Source organism: Mastigoproctus giganteus, chromosome 13 (assembly GCF_048544385.1).
Source record: "Mastigoproctus giganteus isolate SK-2022 chromosome 13, ASM4854438v1, whole genome shotgun sequence".
NCBI classification, from domain to species: Eukaryota; Metazoa; Arthropoda; class Arachnida; order Uropygi; family Thelyphonidae; genus Mastigoproctus; species Mastigoproctus giganteus.
In genome coordinates, this window is record NC_143587.1 from 84,501,122 (window position 1) to 84,518,619 (window position 17,498).

General features: G+C 37.2%; 1 protein-coding gene across 1 annotated transcript in view; it reads left to right on the top strand.

Annotated features, from left to right (window-relative positions):
• LOC150076228 (uncharacterized) overlaps nucleotides 1-17,498 on the top strand; it is a 744,224-nt gene that overhangs the window by 267,843 nt on the left and 458,883 nt on the right. The window contains exon 17 of the mRNA XM_090387291.1: nucleotides 631-717. Coding sequence (XP_090243417.1) covers nucleotides 631-717 — 87 coding nt within the window. The remainder of the gene's footprint in view (nucleotides 1-630; nucleotides 718-17,498) is intronic.

Below are 17,498 nucleotides of genomic sequence, written 5' to 3' on the forward strand. Positions count from 1 at the left end.
ACTTTTTTTTTTTGTTTCAAAATTTGAGCAGAACAGTTTCAAATGCTCAGCATGCTTATTTTTACTGGCTTGAAATAAGATCAGTCTTTTTTAATTTAACACTTTTAGCTGCCCCTTTTTTTTTTTTTTCTTTTCTCTCTCTCTCTCTCTCTCTCTCTCTGTCTGTCTGTCTGTCTGTCTGTCTGTCTGTGTGTTGTGATTGCTTATTGCTAAGTGGTACAAGCGAAAATAAAATTCACACCACTAGTAAATTTTAATCATTCTTTCACAACTTTTAATCAGGATTGTAGGGATATGACATATTTTTGAATAAAGCGGCTATACTCATGCAGTTCCTGAATCTCCATTTTAATTGGATGATATTTTAATCTTGTTCAGAATTTGCAGAAGACTGGAGATTCTGAAAAATGTTACATTTATGAATACATAAAGATACATTTGTTTAATAAATGATATAAATTTCAACTTTGTATCTTGTCTTTATACTTTTATAGCCAAATAGTTATTGCTTATGGAATGACCCTTGTATATAATATAAATGAAGTTAGGAGAAAGTTTTTGTATGATTAGGTATGCCTCTATAGCGATACTATATTACATATTTTTTAATATTCAAATTAAAATTTTTAGATATTATCAGAATTAAAGGAAAAGGAATCTCATTTGGATGATATGACATGCCAGCTAACTAATTTGCAAGCCTCTCTTCATGAACAGGTTAGCCAGAGTTTTCTGTACTAGCTAGCTGTATGAAAAATAAGTAGATTGTTGTTTTATTTTGTCACTTTGAGTTACAAACACAAAATACAATAAATTTATTAATACTGTAAACCTTGCTAATCCTCTATGATTTTGACTTCCTTCTTTTTTATGTACAGGAACTCCAGGACTTACATAATACTCAACTTACGTAAATTTGACTTCATGTAAGTTTTTGCCAGCGGGTGAAAACTGAAAAAAATATGGAAACATATTTTGCATCTATAAGGATAAACGAAGGTATTGTGAAAATATCGTAATGTGAACCCAATAATTTTTTTTTTTTTTTTTTTTTTGTAATTCGTTCCAAGTCCTTAGAAGTTGAAAATTTCGCTATATTACTAAGCTATTTATCTCTCTAAAAGTCATATTTATACTGCAAATTGCACTACACTTTCATCGTTATCATATGTTCCCATTTCACAATAACTGTACAATCCTACACCAACCGTAATTAAATAAATTTGTGTTGTATTAAGATAATAATGATAAAAATGAAATGAAATAAATAGAATGAATAATATAATTACACCGGATAAAACTGATAAAATAAGATACTTGTCTGTACAATAAAAATATAAAATTTAAAAATACAATAAAATAAAACAAAGGAGGCAGACACCCAGAGGTGTCTGCCTCCTTTTTCAACAGTGAAGCTTATCATACAGTACATCCTTAAATATCAGCAGCCTCACGGTTCACAGCATGTGTATTTCTACAGGAGAATGGGCAGTATTCTCCCCATGTGCACAGGAACCGGAAATGACTCAGGTGCGAGCCAGGTGGAACCATTCATCCCATCCAAGAACCACAGCTTCGAAGAGGGGATTAATGCAGATTCCCCTGTTTCTATTAATAGTGTTGCTCACAGAGGAGCAAATCAGCAAGCTCTCAAGCCACTTGTCCCAAAATCTGTGTGCCCAGTCGACGATAACAGCTTCATCAGGAGAGATTTCATCGTGCTCCTCCAAAAAATGAGATAAAATGCTCGAATTGCTAGGAATGTTATGTTGGTGAAACAAAGCATCAGTTTAAAGATTGCATGGGCGGAGCATATCAGCACGATAAAGACCATGGATTATGGGAGGTCTGCTATGGCAGTGCATTTTAAGGAGGAGCACCATCAAATCTCTCTTTCTCTCTCTCTCTCTCTCTCTCTCCTGACGAAGCTCTTATCGTCGACCGGGCAGGCACACAGATTTTGGGACCACAAGTGGCTCGAGAGCTTGTGGATTTGCTCCTCTATGAGCAACATGATTAATAGAGACAGGGGAATCCCATTCATCCTCTCTTCAAAGCTATGGTTCTTGGACGGGATGAACGATTCTGGCTGGCATGCTTCCGAGCCATTTCCGGTTCCAGTGCACATGGGGAGAATACTGCCCATGCTCCTGTAGAAACACATGCTGTGAACCTTGCTGATATTTAAGGATGTACTGTACGATAAGCTTCACTGTTGAAAAAGGAAGCAGATGCCTCAAAGCTTCGGTATTTTATTGCTTTTATTGGTGTTTTATTGCTTTTATCTGGTGTTTTATCTACATTGTTTTATTTTATTTTATTGTATTTTTAAATTTTATATTTTTATTGTACAGACAGGTATCTTAGTTATCAGTTTTATCCGGTGTAATTATGTTATTCATTCTATTTATTTCATTTCATTTCATTTTTATCATTATTATCTTAATACAACACAACTGTAATTTATTTAATAACGAATGGTGTAGGATTGTATAGTTATTTTGAACATGAATAATCCCAACCCTAGTGGCCTATTTAAAGATATGTTCCCGTTATAAGAATCAATTTTGAACGCTTTTTTGATATTTTTCTAAAACACATTTCTGGAGGTCAGAACCAAAAAAAAAAATAAAAACAATTTGACTTTCTGGTTTATTGGGCTTTTCTGTTAGCGCAATCTATTATAAATGGGTAGTAAACTCGATCTAATTGCATTTGCAACAATCCCGATAACTGGAATTTTGTGGGTTTTTACTTTACGGTATTATGGTGAAATGTGTTCCCCTTCACCGAAATCTTCAATCATATAAAAAACAAATTTTCAGAAACTTCTCTTCATTCCTATTTACGTATTACAATGATGAAGGGAAAGGGACCAACAGAAAGTGCAAGTGCTGGCAGTGCCAGGAAATGAAGCAATTGATTTAGAAATGAAGATGAAAATGATTAAGAAGTACAAAGCAGAACAAAGTTTGTCATCTATTGCAAGGGAATTAGGTCTCGCTGCTTCAACAATAAATACTATTTTGAAGGACAGTGCGCATATAAATGGATACTCTGATGTGGTCACAAAGGAACTGGATGCACAAAATAATTTTGATATCATATATTTTACTTTCAGGGAAAGCTTTTGACTGTTGCATGTGGAAGACTACTGTACAAATTGGAGCAGTATGGTATTAAGGACAAGTTGCACTATGGTTAAAGGGATGGTTGAGTGGGAGTTGACAAAGTGTGGTAATCAATGGATGCAACTCTTCATGGACTAATGTTATTATTGGAGTTCCTCAGGATTCAGTGTTGGGCCCATTGTTGTTTTCTATATTTATCAATGATATTGATGAAGGTTTACGTGGCTTAATGTTTACAGACAATATGAAGGTTGGCAGGTTGTTAATGACAGTGATGACAGTATGCTATTGCAACCGAATCTAAGTTGGGCACATGGGCTGAGAGGTGGCAAATGGCAAACAAAAAGTACTGAAACCTATAACAGCTACAAATTGATCTGTAATAGTACCACAGAAAAGGTTAGGCTGGCAAAGGCAGATTATGAGAAACCGCTGGCAAAGAGAGCAAAGAGTGGGGATAAGGAATTCTTCACATATATATACACCGATGAGTCCAAACATTATGACCACCTACCTAATATGATGTTGGTTCTCCATGTGCAGCCAAAACAGCTTGTGCCCGGTGAGGCATGGACACTACAAGATTTCTAAATGTGTCTTGTGGTATCTGGTACCAACACGTAACCAGCAAATCCTTTAACTCCTGTAAGGTCCATTGTTGAGACGCTGCAGATCGGAGTTGCTGTTACAACACAAACCACAGATGCTCAATGGGATTGATGTCTGTGGAATTTGGAGGCCAAGGCGATACCTGGAAGTCTTCCTCGTGTTCTGCAAACCAGTCTCAAACAATCCGGGCAGTGTGGCATGGCACATTATCCTGCTGAAAGACGGCACCGCCAGAGGGGAAGCCCGTTACCATGAAAGGGTGTACCTGTTTAGTAATGATGTTTAGATAGGCGGTAGACATCAGAGTGTCCAGCACATGGATGACTGGACCAAGGGTATCCCAGCAGACCATCGCCCAAAGCATGACATCGCCGCCACTGGCTTGTTTTTGTCCCACGATGCATCAAGGTGCCATCACTTCCCCAGGTAAATAACGCACACGTACCCGGCCATCCACGTGGTTTAACTGAAAACGTGTTTCATTGGACCAGATGATCTTCCAATCATTCAAGGTCCAGTTTCGATGCTTGCGTGCCCATTGTAGGTGCTGTGGCCGGTGAACTGTGGTAAGCATGGGCACTCAGAGCGGCCTGTGGCTACGCAGCCCCATTTTCAGCAGGGTTTGATGTACTGTGTGTTGTGACACATTACTCCCTTACCAGCATTCCAATTACTGGCGAGTTGCTCCACAGTTGCCCTTCTGTTGCCACATACCATCTGGGAGAGCCTTTGCTCACCTCAAGCATTGATGAGCCGTGGTCGTCCAACACCTTGCTGGCAGTTCATGAGTTCCCCTCCTCTGACCACTTTCAGTAGGTACTAACCAGTCATTTGGCCATTACAATTTGGCCTTTGTCAAACTCACTGTTGACAACAGTCTGTTGCCTTTCCTGTCTGAAGAACAAGAGTAACACTGATTAACGGAGCTCAGTATCAGGTGGTTTTTATACCATGTCCCAACCCACACATGCACTGTAGTTCACCTGCAGTCGCTTCAATTTGAATAATGACTTGCTGGTCTTATGCCAGAATATGTGGTCTTACCAAGAAAGGCTTAAGCTCTGCAAATTACAGTGTGTAGAGACTTTAGACACCTGTGAGGTGACCAGATTGAGGTGTATAATGCCTTGAAAGGGTTGAGCAGGCTTAATTCTGATGGGATTCTTCTCTTGCTCAGACTACGAACCTGAGCGAGCATAAATTCACATTGAGGAAAGACAGTTATAGAATAGATGTGTGGAAATTTGCCTTTAGCCAGCAGGTAGTTGATTGCTGGAAGAAACTTCTATCTGTTGTGGAAGTTGATAGCTTAAATAAATTCAAAGAGAAGCTGGACAAACCTTTAGAGAGCATGGATATGTGAAATGGGTTTTTTTTTTTTTTTTTGCCAGATGCTACATAAGCTTGCTTTCTACTACTACTAACCAACAGTTACTTAGCATCGATATTTACAAAAGAAAAACCCTTTGTGTCAGTGAGAAATTATGGGAGTGAAGTTGAAAAAAATGTAATTAATGATGTTGGAATTTCACATTTATTTAATGAAAGAAACTTTCAAACCTACAGGCCAGTAAGGCCCCTGGGGGTTGATGGCATATACCTTATAATCTTAAGGGAGGTGGCAAATATGTGCATTGAACCATTGAGGCTAATTATGAGAGCATCACTGGACTCGGGAGTGATGATTCCGTTGGATTGGAAAAGTGCCAATGTATCTCCAATACATAAGGGCAGTTCTAAGAGTGAAATGGGAAATTACCGGCCAGTCTGTCCAACTTCAGTAGTAGGGAAAATCATGGAGACAATGATTAAGAGTGGAATTCAGGATCATTTAGATAGAAATGGAATTCTGAAGGATACTTAACATGGTTTTGTGAAGGGGAAAATCATGTTTAACTAATCTGGTTAGCTATTTTGACAGGGTCATTCAAGAGCTGGATTTAGGAAATAATTTTGACATTGTTAATTTGGATTTCAGCAAAGCATTTGACTCAGTCCCACATGAGCAGTTACTTTATAAGCTGGAACAGGTTGAAACAGCTGGATGACTTCAGGGCAGGAGGCAGAGGGTTGTGGTAAATGGTTATTCCTCAGATTGGATTGATGTAAGAAGTCGAGTTCCCCAAGAGTCAATATTGGGACCACTGTTGTTTTTGACTTTCATAAATGACATCAATGAAGGGATAGAGAGCGTGATGTCTAAATTTGCAGATGATGTAAAGATTGGTATAATTAATGATCACTGCCAAGCAGAGCTTCTTCAGAATCACCTAGATAGACTTGAGGAATGATCAGAAAAATGGCAGCTATGCTGTAATCCAGCAAAGTGTAAGGTATTGCACCTGGGGAACAGTAAATCCAAAATAACTTATACACTTAGTGGAGTTGAACTAAAGCCAGTAGTGGAGGAAAGGGATTAGCCTTTATGATACAGTCATGAAGTTCTTCTGAGCATTGTAGACATGTTGCAAGGAAGGCCCATGGTTTTCTATCGATGATTTATCGAACAATTGCTAGAAGAGTTAAGGATATCATGATCCCATTACATAAGGCTATTATGAGACCACACTTAGAATACTGTGTTCGAGTATGGAGACTGCACCTAAAGAAAGATATTGTGCTTCTCGAAAGGGTCCAAAGATGGGTAACTTGCCTGGTGAGATCGGCAAAAGGGCATCCATATGAAGAAAGACTTCGAATATGTGGGTTGCAGAGCTTGGAGTTTAGGCACGTTAGCGGAGACTTGATTGACGTGTTTAAGGTTCTGAGAGGCATAAATAAAATGAATAAGGATGAAATATTCATGGTTATTTTAGAACTAGGGGCCATGAATTCAAGTTACGGGCATAGATGTTTAGACTGGATTGCAGGAAATTTTATTTTATCCAGCGAGTTATAAATTACTGGAATAAGTTACTTACATGGGTGGTAAGGCTGACAGTTTGGGGAAATTCAAAGATCAGCTGGATAATTGCCTATGGGAGGAGTAAAATGCATATGTTGTCTATTTCCTTTTCTCTTATTATTTTTTTATTCATTTTTTTTTTTTTTTTACATTTTCTTATTATTATTACAGGCAGTTCCCACTTTACGAGTTTCTGGCTTTATGAGTTCTTTTTTTATAAGTATCAAGTATCAACAAAATCGAAAATATGAACAATAATTGCAATAAATAAATGCTAAACATTCATAAATCCAGCATTTCAAAACATGCTCGTAGCTATACAATATAGTACTACTGTGCGTGCTTTTATTTGATCAAGCAGACGAGAGTGTCTCACTGACTCAAATAACATTAAACAGTTACCACTGTGTTGCTCTTCATTTTTGCTGTCTTGAAATAAAACATTATTTCAAAATTATCCTCCTTATTAATACAGTATGACAAAATGAAGTAATACTTTGGTGAGGGATTTAATAAAAAGAGACAGCGAACTGGAATAACAAAATGTGAAGAAGCTGAGGAAGGAAAAAATTTAACAGCTGAAACTCCTGTTCACCCTGAGAGGGCGTGATGAAGCTTTTCAACACATAGCAAAGGCAGTTGAGATTTTCGAGTCACAAGATTCAGTTTTCAGGCACACTAGAAAAGTTGCTACAGATTTTAAAAATGCTTATGCATGCTATCATGAAATTTATAAAGAAAAGAGAAGACTGCCTCAGAAACAACTCAAAGCATTTTGGAAGAAAATGACAACTCCTTCCAGCAAGCCAACAATGAGCAATGAACCATCAACAACTGATGAACCATCAATGAGTGTGCATTTAGTCGACAATGAAGAATAAACATTCTTTAACATTTGTGTGACATAAATCATTTTTATTCTTATAATTTGCTTGTTTTGAAGGCTATGTTTTCATTTTTTATTGATAAATAAATCATTGTTTAAGCATAAAATATTGTTTTGTTGACCTTTATTTAACATTACTATGGTAAAATTTCATTGTTGAAAACGTAACCTCTGTTTTTAACATTACGGCTATGGGATATGAATTCCCACTTTACGAGTTTTCGCTTTACGACCACAGGCTAGGAATGAATTAACTTGTAAAGTCGGGAACTACCTGCATTTTATTATTATTATATATATATATATATTTTTTTTTTAAATTTATATATTATTTTATTTTTTTCTTTCTGGCTGGTGCAGCATAAGCCATAGGCTTTCTTACATCATGTGGAGGCGCCTCCGTAGCCAGGTGGGCAGGAGCAGCAGGGCGTAGCACACGCTTCTTGATTAGACCGGGGTTCGAGCCCGTGAGCCAACAAATATGGAGGATGCGGAAAGGTCAGGGAATGACCACCGCATATCCCCTGAGCAATATGGCCTTAGTTGCTAATGCTCCTAAAAACCAAATAACAGCAACAACAACAGCACCATGTGGCCATTACTAATACTAAAAACTCATTTAGAAACTTATAGCAAATGTGGTATGGGACATGTAAATTATCTGTAAAATACTATGTGCGACAAATTCTTTAGTTTTATGGCCGCAAACATAAGAAATACAATTATTAACAATATCAAACAAGCTAAGTACTTTTCGCTTACTGTTGAATCAACTCTCGATATAAGTAATGCAGATCAGTTATCTTTTATCATAAGATACATAGATAAACAAAACCAAAAACAGGAACTTTTCTTGTCTTTCATACGTATTGAAAACATGATGCTAGTTATTTAGAAAATACAGTGGATTCCAGTTATTTGGGCCACCAGTTAATCAGGGCAGCCATTTATTTGGGGTAAATTTTAAAAAACAGAACCCAATCGAGAAAATAGCCAAGGTTTACTTTGCTTAATTGAGACAACATGCCGTTTATTCGGGGCAGGAGACCGCAGCACTGGAGATTACCCTACGATTGTCTCTGACTGTACCATGTGGTTCGGTCGGATTTCTGGAGGTCACAACCATAAAACAATAAAAACAATTAGCAGTCACCATTATTGGGCTTTTCTGTTAGTGCAATCTATCATAAACAGATAGTAAACTTGATCTTATTGAATTTGCGATGATACTGACGGCTGGAATTCTGTGGGTTATTATGGTGAAATGTGTTTACACTTCCATGGAATCTTCAATCATATTAAAAAATCAATTTTCAGAATCTTCTCTCCATTCCTATTTTTAAAGCTTTGTAACTTGTTACTCTGTTCTCACTTGCACATATCGTGTTACTTGCAATTTGTGTGTGCCATATTCTTTGTTATTGATTGCTTATTTTTTACTGTTTTAAATTTTAACCCCCACCCACAAATGTCAGTGAACAGAAATATTAACTAGTTAGTATGTACATATGCTCCAGGAGCTCACATCTGGTGAGTATGGGCTTGGCACACCCAGGGTCCTGAGTTGGATATCATCATTCTTCCCTTTCTTGGTGATTCCTCTCTCTCTCTCTCTCTCTCTCTCTCTCTCTCTCTCTCTCTCTCTCTCTCTCTCTCTCTCTCTCTCTCTCTCTCTCTCTCTCTCTCTCTCTCTCAGGGTAAAGGAATTTTTTTTTGGCTGGTGCAGCATAAGCCTCAGTCTTCCTTGCACTATATGGCTAATAATGATAATTACAGTACGTATTAATTATTCCAATTATCACGTATATTCTTCTGATTTTCACATATTTAATTTTTTAATTGGTAAACTAATAAAGGGTAATTTGTGCTTAATATATTTTTACTTTTATAGCCTGGATATTCCTCCTATTTTTGCTAATTAGAATCGCTGTTTAATAGTATTAGTATTAGTAACGGCCGCATGGTGCAAGAAAGCCTATGGCTTATGCTGCACCAGCCAAAAAAAAAAAAATCCGAACAAAACAATGATAAACACAAAAAAAAAATAAATAAATAAAATAAATAACTAAATAATAATAATTAATAAATAAAAAAAATAAAATAAAAAGGAAATTAAACCTATCATCCTATGCGCTTCCCGTACCCGAAAGTACTATCCAGATGACCTTTGAATTTCCCCAAACTGTCGGCTTCTACCACCCATGAAGGCAACTTATTCCAGTAATTTATAACTCGCTGGCTAAAATAAAACTTCGTGCAGTCCAATCTAAACATTTCCCCCCCGTAACTTGAATTTATGTCCCCTAGTTCTAGCATCATTTATAATCTTGAAAATTTTGTCCTCATTCATTTTACTGATGCCTCTCAGAGCCTTAAACACCTCAATCAAATTTCCTCTAAGGTGTCTAGTTTCCAAACTCTGCAACCCACATATTTGAAGTCTTTCTTCATAAGGACGACCTTTTGCCGATCTCACCAAGCGAGTTACCCTTCTTTGCACCCTTTCAAGAAGCTCGATGTCTTTCTTTAGGTGCGGTCTCCATACTTGAACACAGTATTCCAAGTGTGGTCTAACATAAGCCTTATATAATGGGATTATCACGTCCCTATCTCTATTTGCAAAAGTTCGATAGATCATCGATAGGACACCATGGGCCTTCCTTGCAACCTGTTTACAATGCTCAGAGAATTTCAAGTCTGACCATATCGTAACACCCATGTCCCTTTCCTCCAGTACTGGGTTTAGTTGAACTCCACCAAATGAATAAGTTATTTTGGGATTACAGTTTCCCAGGTGTAATACCTTACACTTTGTTGGATTAAAGCATAGCTGCCATTTTTCTGACCATTCCTGAAGTCTATCTAGGTCTCTCTGAAGAAGCTCAGCTTGACAATGATCATTAACTACTCTACCAATTTTAACATCATCTGCAAATTTAGACATCACGCCCTCTATCCCTTCATCAATGTCATTTATGAAAATTAAAAATAACAGTGGTCCCAATACTGATCCTTGGGGAACCCCACTTCTTACATCAACCCAATCTGAGGAATAGCCATTTATCACAACCCTCTGCCTCCTGCCCTGAAGCCATCCTTCTATTCATCTAAGGATTTTCCCAGCGATTCCAACCTGTTCCAGATTATAATGCAACCGCTCATGTGGGACTGAGTCAAAAGCTTTGCTGAAATCTAAATAAACAATGTCGAAATTATTCCCTAAATCCAGCTCGTGAGTGACCCTTTCGAAATAGCGAACCAGATTTGTTAAACATGATTTTCCCTTAACAAAACCATGCTGAGTATCCTTGAGAATTTCAATTCGATCCAAGTGATCCTGAATTCCACCCTTGATCACTGCCTCCATGATTTTGACTACTACTGAAGTCAGACTGACAGGTCGGTAATTTCCAACTTCACTTTTAGAGCCACCCTTATGTATGGGAGATACATTTGCACTTTTCCAATCCAAGGGAATCTCCCCAGAGTCTAGTGATGCTCGCATAATTAGCCTCAATGGTTCAATGCACTAGCTTGCCGCCTCTCTTAAGATTATAGGGTATATTCCATCAACTCCAGGAGCCTTACTGGTTTGTAGGCTCGAAAGTTTTTTCATTAAATAATCTTGTGAAATTTCAATATCATTAATTACATATTTTTTAACTTCGCTCCCACAATTTCCCATGGCCACAAAAGGCTTTTCATTTGTAAATATCGATGCAAAATAACTGTTGAGTTCATCTGCCACGACAGCTGATGTATTTATTACTATCCCCTTTCCCTTACGTAAAGGTCCGATCTGGTTTGTCCTACTCTTCTTGGCATTTATATATGTGAAGAATTCTTTATCCCCCCTCTTTGCTCTGTTTGCTAGTGATTTCTCATAAACTGCCTTTGCCCGTCGAACCTTTTCTGTGGCTCTATTACACATCACCTTGTAGCTGTTATAGGCTTCAGTACTTTTTATTGCTCTGTAACCTTTCCATGCCACCTTTTTCTGCTCAAGTAATGCGGCAACTTCACTATTCATCCAACTTGGAACCCTTCTCGTGGAGTATTTTTTTAATGGTATATACGCATTCAAGGCATCTGTGATTAATGTTTTAAAAGCGTACCACAGTTCAATTGTATTCATTCTCTGCGCGATATCTACCCGGTTAATAGAGGCCATGTAGTACCTTAAGGCATCGTAATTTCCTTTTCTGAAATTAAAACCGATTCCTTTGCCTTTTACTTCTGCTACCTCTCTCTCGTCATCATCCACCGTAGAACTCCGTGATCACTTCCTGCTACTGGTTCCTCTACTGTCAGCCCTGTTATGTCATCTGATTCATGTGTGATGATGAGGTCTAGGATATTCTTTTCTCTAGTACTTTCCCTGACATGTTGATACAAATAACAGTCATCTAGTTGATTTAAAAATTTTGTTCCCCATGTCGAGTTTCCTTCCCATTTACTCCAATCAATTAGAGGCAAATTGAAATCACCCATAATAAGGCATTGACGCTTACTTGCCTATTCCATTTGCATGTAGAGGCTTTTGTCATAATCTTCACAATCACCTGTTCTGTAGATTACTCCTACTCGCATTATACCTTTGTTTCCAACTATCTCACACCATACAGACTCTATACTAGCATGTGAAATGTCTGAATCCGGGAAAGCTATCGTCACACTCAGGCTGCTTCTGATAAGAAGCATTACCCCACCACCCCTTCTATCTACTCTATCCTTCCTAAATACATTATACAAGCCGTACTGAAACTCATTATCCCCAATTTCCGGGTGGCACCACGTCTCTGTAAGCCCTATTATATCCGCGTTACTTGTTTTAACCAGCAGTTCGAATTCGCTCATTTTATTGACGACACTTCTAACGTTACTGTATAAACAATTAAGATTTACTGTTCTTGTATATTTAACAACCCTAACACAACCCTTGAAGTTTTTTAGGCTCTCTTCCCTGATATTAGCTACCCGCGTACGTGAAGCGTCTTTGCCCCCAGAACATCTAGATAATACGTCCAGTTGGGGTAACAGATAAGAACTCTTAAGGTATGTGCAAGAGTTACATTGACCAATATTATCAGATAAACGCGTGTCAGTATTACGCACATCCCCCCTAACTAGCAGTTTCCCTGAACCTTTAAGGTATCCTCAATAATACTGGCAAAAACTTTTGCACCACCTTTTTTTAAGTGCATCCCGTCTCTACAAAACAAATTCCTTCTACCTACAAGTGTGGGCCATGCTGATAGAAATTCCCCCCCCCCCCCTAAAGCCTTGCAGATTCCTTCAAGTCTTGAGTTAATCCACAAGGCTCTTAACATATAATCCCTCCTATCGTGTCTGGGCAGAATTGCAGACACATAGACATTATGGCCTAGCTCGCGACATTTCCTCAGCATGGTCCTGTATTTTTCCAACAAATCGTCAGATCGTGTACGTTTAATATCGTTTGTCCCCACATGAATAATAATATTTTCTTTACCCCCTTTAAAATCTGACAATCTGTTGGTGACATCATCAATAGTTGCTCCCGGCAGACATACCCTGGTTCTGCTCCACCTATCTTTATTACAAAAAATATTCCCCGTTTCCCTGACAATGGAGTCTCCTAATAAAACAATGTCCTTTTTAACCAGAGTAGTTTGCACTTAGTTTTTCTGTTTTGAGGCTCGAATCGGGTGTGCATCACTTGGTAGATTGCTGGAGTTTTGAGTCCCTGACGAGCTCCCAGATGCATTATTTTCGAGGGCAAGCACTCGTTTTTTCAGGGACTGAAATTGTTCCATCAATGCACCAAATTGTAATTTAAGATCGGTGCACTCCTTACATCGATCACAAAGAAAAGAATCCCCAGGTGAGGTAGGATTAGTCACCAGGTCGACCTTGGAAAACATTCCACAGGTTCCACAACGGATTAAATCATGACTCACCCGTAAATCGCCATCTGCTATTTCCGTGTGAGTCACGATACCCTGTGACTTATTTAAGGCAGATCTCGTAACTACCATTATAAAATTAAATAAATATCAATGAAAGTAACTTTAAAAAATTATATCTATAATATTATTAAAATCAAACAGTTACAGGTAAACCTATAACAAAATAATCCAACAGTATCTAAATAAATCAAATATTTAAAAGCACTATCCAAAAGTAAACCACTGAACTGAGGAGCCCTGTCTAAGCGCGTCCGCTCACCTCGAATGCCAACGTATCAATAGAATTAAAATTCAATTCACAAACGTGATCACAATGACTGGCACTTACTACACATCGTAACGTGATTTGATTGTACAGTGAACCAATTGTAAAGCGGGAGTCCATTGTATTTTTAACTTTCTTTACGTGAAACTTCAGATAATTGGTGTAGCCGCTTAATCATGCCAAAATGCACTAGTCCCGATGTGTCCCAAATAACTGTAATTGACTGTATTATAATATCAACCTTAACAGAATATGGTCTAGATATTCAAAACTGTTGCAGCCAATTTTACAACAATGCAGCAGATATGTCCGGTATATACAATGGATTACAGGTGTAGGTTAAGAGCCACAGTATAAATGCATTTTTTATTCCACGTGCAGCTCATACGTTAAATTTAGTTGGAAATTCAGCTGCAGAATCTTGTTCAGAAGCAAGTCATTTTTTCGATTTTATTTAAAATGTATTTTTTTATTTTTTTCATCAACAAAGAGATGGGAACTTTTAATAATGGCAAACTCAAAAATAAAATAAAAAATAAAGAAATAAAACTTTAAAAAGAATTAGTAATACCAGATTGTCCATAAGGGCAGATGCAATTTTGTTAAGATGAATTTTTTTGCCATAAAAGAAGCTTTATTTACATTCTATAATGACTCAAATGAAAAACCTTTGACAAAATTAGAAGAAAAAAAGCTGTATAATTTCTCTGAACTCTTTTTATTTTCATATGTCATTCAATTCTACAGTGATTAAATTCCACAAATAAAAATCTTCAGAATAAAGATTTATATTTACAACATGCTGTAAATTTTTTAAAATCATTGTCATTATATATATCAGGCATTTGAGAAACCGATAAAGTTAGCAGTCAACAGAGAAAATTGCACTTTGATGGAAAAGGAAAATAGATTGGGGTGTGCAATTGACAGGCAAATAATCATTTGTTGTAAATTGTTTAAATGTTATTTGCTATAAATTGTTAGTAGAAATTAACAGGCGTGTTGAGGTTTACAAAATATTAAATATTATAATATTAAAATATTTTAAATTATTTTGCTATATTTTCAAATTTAAATTTACAGGAAACATCACCAAGAGAATATGACATTTTAATAAATACTTACTCAGATGATGCTGATACCAATGTTTTTAAATGCATTTTATATATTTTGCAAAAATTGAAAATTTAAATTCACCATCTTTAATGTACGAAGCAATTCAAGGAGGACTAGTATCAACTTTTCCTAATGTGGATGTAATTTTAAAAATATTTTTGCCAATTCCTGTTTCGAATGCATCAGCAGAACGATCATTCTCTGAGCTTAAATGAATTAAGAATTATATTAGAAATTCACTTAGACAAGAAAAATTAAGTAATTTTGCAATAATTTGTATTGAGAATACAAACAGGATTGAGTATAATGAACTAATATACAATTTCTCAGTGCAAAAAGCATGAAAAGTCCAAATAAAGTAGTGTAAAAATACTTATTAGATTAAGTATATGTATTATTTCCGAATTATTCTTCTGGGTTAGATATTTTTCTTACGTCATGTAATATGTTTGTTTTGTTGTTGCAATAAAATGAAATTAAAAATGTTCTTTATTAGTTTTTTCTTTACATTTGGCCCCCAAATTCCATTTTTGCCTTTTGCCCCATGAAGGTATAACTTGCCACTGATGCAAAGTACTGCATATGGGAAGCCGTAATCTGACAGTAATGTACGAACTGTGAGGTACTACACTCAGGGTAGTGAAGAATAAAAAAGACCTGGGGGTTATTGAGCAGTCAGATATGAAGTTTTCTGAGCAGTGCAGACAGGCTGCCAGAGCAGCTCATGGGGTCTTGTAAATGATATACAAGAATTTTGCTAGCAGGGAAAAGGAGGTTATTATCCCTTTATTTAAGGCAGTGGTCAGGCCACACCTTGAGTATTGCATACAGGTCTGGAGGCCTCATTTTAGGAAGAATGTAGAGCTGCTGGAATGAGTACCAAGAAGGACAACAAGATTGGTGAGGGGAACAAATGGTTGCTCTTACTAAGAAAGGCTTGAAGTTCTGCAAATTGCAGCATCTGGTAAGGCTTTGAATGGTCTGAGCAAGCTCAATACTGATGGGATTCTTCCTCTTACTCAGATTATGCATAAATTTAAATTGAGGAAAAACAGTTGTAGAATAATTGTACAGAAATTTGCCTTTAGCCAGCAGATGGTTGTTTGCTGGAACAAATTCCATCTGTAGAGGAAGTTGATAGTTTAAATTAAATTCAAGGAAGAACTGGACAAACTTTTGTGGTGAATGGATGGATGAAGTGGAAAAGTTTTTTTTTTTTTTTTTTTTGGCTGATTCTGTATAAGCTTGCTTTCTTGTATCATATGCCTCTACTAATCCTAATTGTGATCCTTGTATTGATTGATCTCTTTATTGTTTATTATGTATAGTAGTAACTGTGGCAACACGTAGTAACATGTTGTATATGCACACAACAGGCTGAATGATTGAATTACACTATAACATAACGATCTCGGTTTTAAATTCATGCAGTTTTTAAATAAAATTTCCAAAAGCAACATGTAACTATTGTTGTTATTTAGTACTAGTAGAAGTGGCATGTGAAGCAAGAAAGCAAGTGTATGAGCTTATGCAGCATCAGCCAAAAAAAAAAAAAAAAAATCGCACCATTCCCTCCAAATGCCTGTCCAGTTCTTCCTTAAATTTATTTAACCTATCAACCTCCATAACGACAGATGGAAGTTTGTTCCAGCAATTAACACCCGCTGGCTAAAGGCAAATTTCTGCACATCTATTCTACATCTGTCTTTTCTCAATTTGAATTTATGCCCCCTTAGGTTTGTAATCTGAACAAGTGGAAGGATCCCATCAGAATTCAGCATGCTCAACCCATTCAAGGCCTTATACACCTCAGTCAGATCACCTCGCAGGTGCCTAGTCTCCCGTCGTTGCAATTTGCAGAACTTAAGCCTCTCTTGGTAAGAGGATCCCTTCATTCCCCTCACCAATCTTGTTGCCCTTCTCTGTACATGCTCAAGCAAACCCACATCCTTCCTAAAATTAGGCCTCCAGACCTGTACACAGTACTCAAAGCTTGGCCTGACCATTGCCTTATACAGAGGGACAATCACCTCCTTTTCCCTGCTAGCAAAATTCCTGTATATATCATTGACAAAACCCCATGACCTGCTCTGGCAGCCTATCTTCATTGTTCAGAAAACTTCATATCTGACTGCACAATTACTCCCAGATCTTTTTCATTTTCTACCACCTTAAGTGTAGTACCACACAGTTGGTCCGTTTCTCTGGACCTTATTACTTCCACCCTTATGCAGTACTTTGCATTTATCAAGGTTAATCTTCAGTTGCCACTTAGCCCATCTGCCCAAATTATCTAGATCCTGTTGCAGTAGCACACTGCCATTACTGTCATTAACAACCCTGCCAACCTTGGTATCATCTGCAAACTTCAACACTAAGCCTGATATACCTTCATCAATATCATTGATAAATATACAAAACAACAGAGGACCCAACACGGAACCCTGTGGGACTCCACTAATAACATTAGTCCACGAAGAGCAGCACCCATTGATTACCACCCTCTGTCTTCTCCCATTCAACCATTCTTTTATCCGTTGTAGCAACTTACCCTTAATACTCATTATGTTAGTGCATTCGTTATATCAGATTTCTAGGAACAAGTCACCCCTTGACTTTCAGAGCCAGAGAGCTTATG